At 40.4% G+C, this 8,846-nt stretch overlaps 1 protein-coding gene across 3 annotated transcripts in view; it reads right to left on the reverse strand.

Annotated features, from left to right (window-relative positions):
* Positions 1 to 643: 643 nt before the first annotated feature.
* Positions 644 to 8,846, reverse strand: part of LOC138172151 (lipase member N-like) — a 55,275-nt gene continuing 47,072 nt past the window's right edge. For all 3 annotated transcript variants that reach the window (XM_069101769.1, XM_069101770.1, XM_069101767.1), the window contains 2 exons: positions 8,391 to 8,462; positions 644 to 3,336 (listed from right to left, as the gene is read on the reverse strand). In XM_069101769.1, the coding sequence (XP_068957870.1) occupies positions 3,103 to 3,336; positions 8,391 to 8,462 (306 nt within the window). In that variant the 3' untranslated portion in view covers positions 644 to 3,102. The remainder of the gene's footprint in view (positions 3,337 to 8,390; positions 8,463 to 8,846) is intronic.

Here is an 8,846-nt window from a genome sequence, read left to right on the forward strand (position 1 = left end):
TGCTTTGTTTTCATGACTTTGAATTCCCTCAAGGGTGGCAATTGCTGTTCATGTCTGAATATACATGTGTGTAGAAAGTGGGAGGTGAGTCCACATGGACCCACCACTTATTCACCAGTGTGGATATTTCTTCATCGTCTCACACAAATATTGTGGAAACTTGTAAACTCTACTTGGAGAAAATGAATAAAAGCACCATCGCATCATGTATCTGGAAGGGACCCCAGACACCACTGAGTCCAACCCCTTCATTTAACACCTGAGGAAAGGAAGGCCCAAGGAAGCAAAGTGACTTTCCAAAGTCACACAGTAAATAACAAATTGGGATTTGATCATAAGGCCTTGGCGCAGTGGATAGAACACTGGCCCTGGAGTCAGGAAGACCAGAGTTCAAATCTGACCTCAGCTACTTACTAGCTGTGTGACCCTGAGCTAGTCACTTAACCCTGTTTACCTCATCCATAAAGTGAGTTAGAGTAGGAAATGGCAAACCACTCCCAATCTTTACCAAAAAAACCCCAAATGGGATCATGAAGATTTGGACACTACTGAAACAATCACAACTTTTGACTACAAATTCTCTCCTCCCAGTATACCATGATGAAACAAGGAAGTAAGATATGTAACCCATGAATCATAAGTCTCCCATGAAAATAGGAATACTGGTTTATTGTTGAAGATAAATTACAGAACTTGTGAAAAGCAGAGCCACCCCTACCCATAGGCGCAGGAGGTGGCTGCCTTCACAGGAACTTCCAGGGTGCCATCTTTATCATGGCATCAGAAAATTAGAAATGGCTTTAGCAGGCACATCAGCTAAGACTTATTTTACAGACGAGGAAATTGAGGACCAAACAGAAGAAGTCACTTGTCCAAGTTCACACAAGCAGTGAACAACTGAGGCAGGAATCTGGCCTGGATTTCCTGGCTCTAGATCCTGGTCTTCCCAGTACACAGTGGAAAGGGCTCTAGGGTCTGGAATGGCCCCTAATGGCCTCTCTTTGTATTGTTCTCTCACCTTATGGGGACTGAAAGATTCCCCTTTAGAGTCATTCTTTTGATAGACACAACAGAAGTCGGGGCTTTGTTTCTAGGTCACTGTGAAAGGAATAGAGAAAGGGGCCATCTCTCTCCTCTGAAAATTTAGGACAAAGTTATGAGGTTAGCTAATTAGCACTGTCTGATGGCCAAAAGTGAAGAGGATTTAAGAAGTCTTTCAATGAAGGTAAAAGAGGAGAGTGTAAAAGCTGACTTGAAGCTTAATATATTAAAAAAAACCCTAAGATCTTGGCAACTGGTCCCATCACTTCCTGCCAAATAGAGGAAGAAGAAATGGAAACAGTGTCAGATTTTATATCCTGGGGCTCAAAGCCCACTGCAAACTGAGGGTTCGGCTGCGAAAACACTTGCTCCTTGGAAGGAAAGCTACTGCAAATCTGGACAGCAGACTGAAACGGGGATGTCACCTTGCTGAGGAGGGGCCTTATGGTCAAAGCTATGGCTTTTCCAGTAGCAAAGTATGGTATAAGGAAAGCTGAGAGCCGCAAAAGTGATGTTTCTGAATTGTGGTGCTGGGGAAGACTGTCGAGTGTTTCTTGGACAGCAAGGAGGTCAAATCAAATACTTAAAGCAATGAATGCTGGAAGGGCAAATACCAAAGCCAGAGCTTCAATACTTTGGCCACATAATGAAAAGATGGGACTTAATGGAAAGATGTTGATGTTGGGAAAGATTGAAGGCAAAAGGAGAAGGGGATGGCAGAGGATGAGATGGAGGGAGAGGGTCGTGGAAACAATGACCATAAATGTGAACAGACTTTGAGAGAGAGTGGAAGACAGAAGGGTTCGGAGTGCTGTGGGTCATGGGGTCACGAAGAGTAAGACACGGCTGAACAACAATGACAATTAGCACTGGGGAAGGAGAATTTGACTTTGAAGGAATTAGACAATGATGGTGATTCAGCTGGTGACTCCCTGAAAGACCTGAGTTCAAATCCACCTTTAGACGTTTATTATCTATGTAACTTCGGTTTGCCTCAGTGTCCTTATCTGTGAAATGAGGGTGTTGTTCAGCTGTTTTCAGTCATGTTTGACTCTTTGTAACCCTACAATATGAGAGGGGTTGGCCATTTCCTTCTCTAGATAATTTTACAGATGAGGAAACTGAGGCAAATAAGGTGAAGTGACTTGCCCAGGGTCCCTAGTAAGGCACTGAGGCTATATTTGAACTCGGGAAGATGAGTCTTCCTGACTCCAGGCTCAGTGATCTACCCAAGGATAATAATAGTACCCACCTTTCAGGGTCATTGTGAAGATCAAGTGAGATATTTGGAAAATTATTCACACAGTTCCCAGTGCATGGTAGGTGCCATATAAATACTTATTTTCTTCCCTTTCTCCCTTAATAATAACTAGTTTTTACATAGTCCTTTCAGCTTTGCAAATCACTTTATACATTATACCTAATTCTGAAAGGTGGGTACTACAGATATCATTCTCTCTCTCTCTCTCTTTTCCCTCCCCCTCCCCTCCCCCTCTTTCCCTTCTTCTCTCTTTGTTCCCCTCCTTCTTCCTCCCTTTCCCCCCCCCCCCCCCGCCCTGGGATTTCATCAGAGATCTGTCAGTGGGGAAACGGTATCAATGTAAATCCTGCAACTCTTGAAAGTCTTAGAGATGGGGACACAGAGAGGTTAAGTCACTTGTCTAGGATCACACAGTTAGGCGTGCCAGAGGAAAGGTTTAAATCAGGCCTTCCTGACTTAGTTCTGCCATGCCACACAGATGCTATGAAAGCACTTGTTCTTTTCCCTCCTCCTTCCTTCTTCCCTCCTTTACTGATGAGGCTAAATGTCTTTTCCCTGATCACCAGGTGAGATCTTCCACTATCCCATAGAGCCTCTTACATGAGATTCAGGAACTCAAAAGTTCAGAGGAGGGGAAAGGAGACTATGGGACCTCAAGGAGACTTGGGTAGTATTGGACTACCCTGGTGGGCACTGAGAAATAAATGAGGGGGCTGGGCTGAAAGTCTGCCTGTTTGCTTATGGACCATGCCTGTGACAGACTCCTTAGCTCTGGACCTACAGGATGATTGACCCTTTTTTTATAGGTTCTGCCTCATCAGAGAGAGGATTTTACTGTAAACCCTTTCAGGTGCGTCAAGGGCCCAGATGAAGTCTACGTGGTTCCAGTCTGGCAGCATCTCATAGAAATGGAGATTTTTGATTTTAGGGAGCAGCATGGCTACATCGAGAGGGTCGACAAGCAGATCTTTCCCACCAGCCCAGATGGCTGTGGGCACCTTGATGGTAGTCAAGTCATAGAGTGGAGGGATCTTCTGTTGGGAGGAAAAAAAGGTTTTTCAGAAGAAAGTTGTTATCATAGAAACCTAAAAGATGAACATTTTTAGGACTAGAAGGGACCTAAAGGGTACCCCTAACTCTACAGAGAAAGAAATTGAGGCTTGGAGAAGTTAAATGACTTTTCTAAAATCTTTCTATGGCTAGTAACATTATTGGCTCTTGTACGCAGGCCTCTTTACTGACCAGGCAGTGTTCATTCTCTTCTGTCTTACTCTCATCTTTCACCAAGCCATATCGGTCTCTCTCCTCCTTACTCCATAGGCACTGAGCATCCACTTAGGGTACTAGCCCAGCTTAGAGGTCATCATGTCCAATCCCCTAATTTTATAGATAAAGAAACTGAAACCCAAAAAGGGTATATAACTTGCCCCAAATCACATAGCTCCTAAGTCGTAGAACTGAGATTTGATCCCAAATTTGACTTAAAATCCAGGGTTCTGTCCACTACACAGAGAGCATGAGGATTTTGGATGTGAGGTCTCCCTTGCACTGAAGGTCTTTAAGCAAAAGCTAGAGGACCACATGCCAGGACCATTGTACGAGAGATTTTTGGTCAGGGAAGGGTTGGTGCATTCACTCTTTTAATTTTGATACTGGTAATTAGTTTTTAATTTTCCTAATCAAATTAACCAATAATTTATCTACTTTATTGCTTTGTTTTCATTTTTGCATGAAACCAATGTCTACTTTTGTTAGTTCAATGGCTTTTCATTAAAAAAAACTTTTAAAAATAATTTCTTCTTTGATTTTTAGGATTTTTAATTTGGTGTTTAACAGCGGATTTAAAAAATTTGGTGTTTTTTTAGTGTTTTTTTAAATTATCTGCATAATTCTATTTTATAGATGAAAGAACTTAGAGATAGAAATTTCCCCTTAAGTACTGCTTTGGCTGCATCCTTCAAGTTTTGGTATGTTTATTCATTTTTATCATTTAAAAAAATGAAATTATTTATTCTTTCTACAATTTGTTCTTTGACCTTCTCATTCTTTAGTGTTAGGTAATTTAGTTTCCAATTAATTTTTAATCTATGTTTCCACAGAACTTTATTAATGTAATTTTTATTGCATTATGGTCTGTAAAGGATGTATTTAATATTTCTGCTTTTGGGGGGATTTCTTTGTGAGGGTTTTATTCTCTAATACATAGTCAATTTTTGTGAAAGTGTCATATACAGTCATGAAAAAGGCATAGTCCTTTCTAGTTCCATTAAATTTTCTAAATTCTAAAATTGTATTTATCTACTTCTTATTTATTTTATGGTTAGATTTATCTAGGTCTGAGAGGGGAAAATTGAGGTTCTCTACTACTATAGTTTTACTCTCTACTTTCTCCTGTAACTCATTTAATGTTTTAAGAATTTGGATGCTCTGCTATTTGGCCCATATATGTTTAGTATTGATATTACTTCATAGTCTATGATATCTTTTAGCAAAATGTAGTTTCCCTGTTTAACTCTTTTAATTAGGTATATTTTTGTTTTTGCTTCATCTTAGATAATGATTGCTATCCCTGCCTTTTTTACTTCAGCTGAAAAATAATGAATTCTGCTCTAGGTTCTTATTTTTATCTGTGTATGTCTGTTTCAAGCATGTTTCCTGTAAAACAACATATTGTTAGATTCTGGTTTCTAATCCTCTTGCTATCTGCTTCCATTTTATGGATGAATTCATCCCATTCACATTCATAGTTAAAATTACTGTGTACTTCTCTCCAACCTGCTCCTCCCTCCCTCTCTCACTTTTTTTTATCCTTCCCTCTTTTACTTTTTATCACTTTTTATCTTGTCACTCATCAAAAGTTTGTTTTGCTCCTGACCATTGCTTTTTAAATCTCTCCTCCCTTTTAACATTCCTCCTCTCCCTCTCTTATCCCCTTTCCCTCTTATTTTCTTGTTGGGTAAGATAGATTTCTGTACCCAACTGAGTGTGTATGTTATTATCTCTTTGAATGAATTCTTATGAGAGTGAAGTTCAAGCATTTCTCACCAAATAACCCTTTCCCCCTCTTCTGTAAAAAACTCTTCCTTGAATGGCTCTTTCATATGAGATTTTTTTTTCAGTCTTCCTTCCATCAAAGTAAATTCATACCCATGTCTTCTGTCTGTATGTGTTCCTTTTACCTGCCTTAATAATAATAAAGTTCTTATGAGTTACAAGGATCAACTTCCATATAGGAATGTAAACAGTTTAAATTTATTGAGTGCTTTATGATTTCTCTTTCATGTTTACCTTTTTATGCTTCTCTTGAGTCTTGCATTTGAATGTAATTTTTAAAAAATTTAGCTCTTGTCTTTTATTATTATTTGCTTGAAATTAATCTATTTCATTAATTATTCATATTTTCCCCTGAAGGATTATGCTCAGTTTTGTTGGGTAGTTGATTCTTGGTTGTAATCCTAGTTTCTTTGCCTTCTAGAATATCATGTCCCAATTCCTGTTTTCCTTTATTATGTAAACTTCTAAATCTTGTGTGATCCTGACTGTGGCTCCATGATGTTTCATTTTTTTCTCTTTTGGCTGCTTACAATATTTGCTCCTTGGCCTGGAAGATATGGAATTTGGATATAATATTCCTGAGATTTTTCATTTTGGAATCTCAGGAAATGATTGGTGGGTTCTTTACATTTCTACTTTATCTTCTGATTCTAGAATATCATGGAAGTTTTTAAAATAATTTTTTGAAATATGATGTCTAGGTTCTTTTTTTGGTCATGACTTCCAGGTATTCCAATAATTCATGAATTATTTCTCTCTTTAGCTTGATTGTTTTTCTGATGAGATGCTTAACATTTTCTTCTATTTTTTATTCTTGTGACTTTGTTTTATTGTTTCTTGATGTTTCATGGAGTTATTAGCTTCCAGTTGCCCAATTCGAATTTTTTTAAGGAATTGTTTCCCTCAGTGAGCTTCTGTAGCTCTTTTTACATTTGTTCAATTCTGATTTTTAAGGAGATCTTTTCTTCAGTGATTTTTTTACCATCCTTTTCAATTTGGCCTGCTTTTTGAGGAGTGTTTTTTAAGTGCACTTTTGCGCATCTTTTGTCATTCGACTGTTTTGACATTGATGTCTTCTTCTAAGTTTTGCCTTAATCTTGCTTGTCACCATAGATTTTTATGATCAGGTTAGTTTTTTGTTGTTGTTGTTAGCTCATTTTCCCAGCCTATTTCTTGACTTTTAACTTCGTATTGGGTGGTAGAAGCAAGTTTCAGGCTCTTCAGGTCCCAAGTTTCAGGCTTTTCATGCTCATGTTTTCAGATTTAATTCTGAAGGTCTGTAACTTTTTGGTGCTTCCAAAGTAGTATGATTTAAGGAGAAGTGTGTTCACTGCTCTTCTGGCTTGTTTCCCTACAGCTTTAAGTTTTGACTCTGGAACTGTGTTAGTGTTTCTTTCTGCCTTGGAACTGAGACCAGGGTTCCTGCTTCCCACGTGCACTCTTCTCTACCCTGGAACTGTGACTGAGGGCCCTGCTTCCCTTGATTACATGCATAAGAGTTTCTCTTTGCCAAGGATCTTTGACACAGAACTGTGTATAGGCAATACAACAAGGTCCTATAACCAGTGCCACCAAAGGGTCTCCAGTAGTCTCTTTCTGACGGACCACCTTACTGCCTCTGGGTTGAGACATCCTAAAGCTGCCACCACTTTCTGTTGCAGCCACCTCCAAGGCCTGCTGCTGGCATGCCCTGTGCTCCTGGCTGAACACTACCCTGGTGTCACAAACCTCTCCTTCTGATCACTTAAGTTGTCTTGGGCTGAACAAATATTTCACTCTGACCTTCTGTTGGCTCTGCCACTCCAGAAACTCTATTTGTGACATTATTTTAAAGCTGTTTTGAGAAGAATGTTGGGAGGGCTCAGCCATCTTGCCTCCCCATTACTGCTTTCTAATCTCTCTCTATAGAACAAAAATCCTTCTGGGAAATAACAAAAAAGGGGTCAGTGCTGTCTGGGTCAGAGAAGATTACTAAATGGGAAGTAATGATGGAGGACAGACCAGGGAGGTCAGTGGTGAAGGAAGAGAAAAAGAGGAAGGAGGAGTGAAGACAAAATTCAGCCTTCTGAAATAGTTGTCTTTCACTTCTTAAATTATACCTGGAAAATACCTGGTGTTTTTTAAAGGAAATTTTTGGGGTGAAGCATTCAAAAACAGGTAAATAGTAATGAGGAAGAGTTGAGGAACGAATGAGTAGGTGAATAAATGAGTGGAAAAACCTGTATTGAGTACTGCAATTAGTACTGCTGTTCTAATTTCTGGACATGCACATATAAAGAGTGAATCCAGTTCTTGCCATTAAGGAACTTATCTTCTATTAGGGAACAAAGATATGTCTAGAAGAGTAGTGCCCAAAGAGGGATATTTTGGTTTGGAAAGTAACTGGAATGGTAAGTGGAACAATGGGGAAGTAGACCGCTTACCTTTCCTGCAAGCACTGGCAGCAGTGAATTAAGTAAGGCTCCAGAACTGGAAAGGGGATGGGCATGCATGTAGCAACATGGTGACTGGCAAAAAGGTGGTTAGGGAGTAAATGAAGCATGGCAGGGCATGCGTGGAGAGGGTAACCAGCATGAGCCTGGCCATCAGGCCATTCAGACAGAAACTAGATGGAATTCAGGAGCTAACTGCCACTCTGTGTCACAAGGTGTCAGAACCTTCTGGAGGCTTCTTGGATAGAATGCTGGATAGGACTTCAAGCAGCCAGAGAATCTGGCTCAACATACTTAGAATAAAAATCTTAGAGCTGAAAGGGATGATCTGGTGTAGAAAGTTCTGCCATTTTTCAGGTAAGGAAACTGAAGCCTGGCAAGGGAGTGGCTTGGACAAAGATGCAGAGCCAGCTCCTGGGAGAGCTGGGAGAGATGGCCTGGGTTAGTTTCCTCTGGGCTAATAGCTCATTAGAATCTATATCCTTGACCAACAAGAAGATCCACCTGGAGGAGGCCGGCCCTGGGCTCCCTGAGACCGCCTCTCCTGCAGATGAGCTTTAGGACCCTTGGGTTATGATTGTCTTATCTGTGGAGGAGCTAACCTGGTTGTAATGACGTATATTCTCCGCCTTGCTACCCCAGTCATAGGCTCTGAACTCGTCCGATTGGAAAAGCTGAAATGCATAAGCAAATGGCAAATGACAAAGTGAAAGAGCTTCAAAGGCAGATATTCTAGAGCGTAGAGTGCCTCATCACTTCAATGGAACTGAGCCTTCCCGTATTTTAGGGAGTCGGCAGAGGGCAGAGAGGCACAGACACTCATGCACACACAGAGAATGGCAGGAAAAGAAGAGAGAAACGGGCAACTGACACAGAGACACCCAGAGGAAGAGGAGAAGGAGGAGAATAAGAAGAAGAAGAATGAAGAGGAGGAGGAAGAAGAGAACTCAAGAAAAAAGCAAAGACAAGACAGAAAGGGAGAGACACAGAGAGAGAGAGACAGAGAGAGAGAGAGAGAGAGAGAGAGAGAGAGAGAGAGAGAGAGAGAGAGAGAGAGA

The sequence above is a fragment of the Petaurus breviceps genome, unplaced genomic scaffold (genome assembly GCF_028583685.1).
Source record: "Petaurus breviceps papuanus isolate PSGF00001 unplaced genomic scaffold, PetGlider_PUasm1.0 490, whole genome shotgun sequence".
Classification (NCBI taxonomy): domain Eukaryota; kingdom Metazoa; phylum Chordata; class Mammalia; order Diprotodontia; family Petauridae; genus Petaurus; species Petaurus breviceps.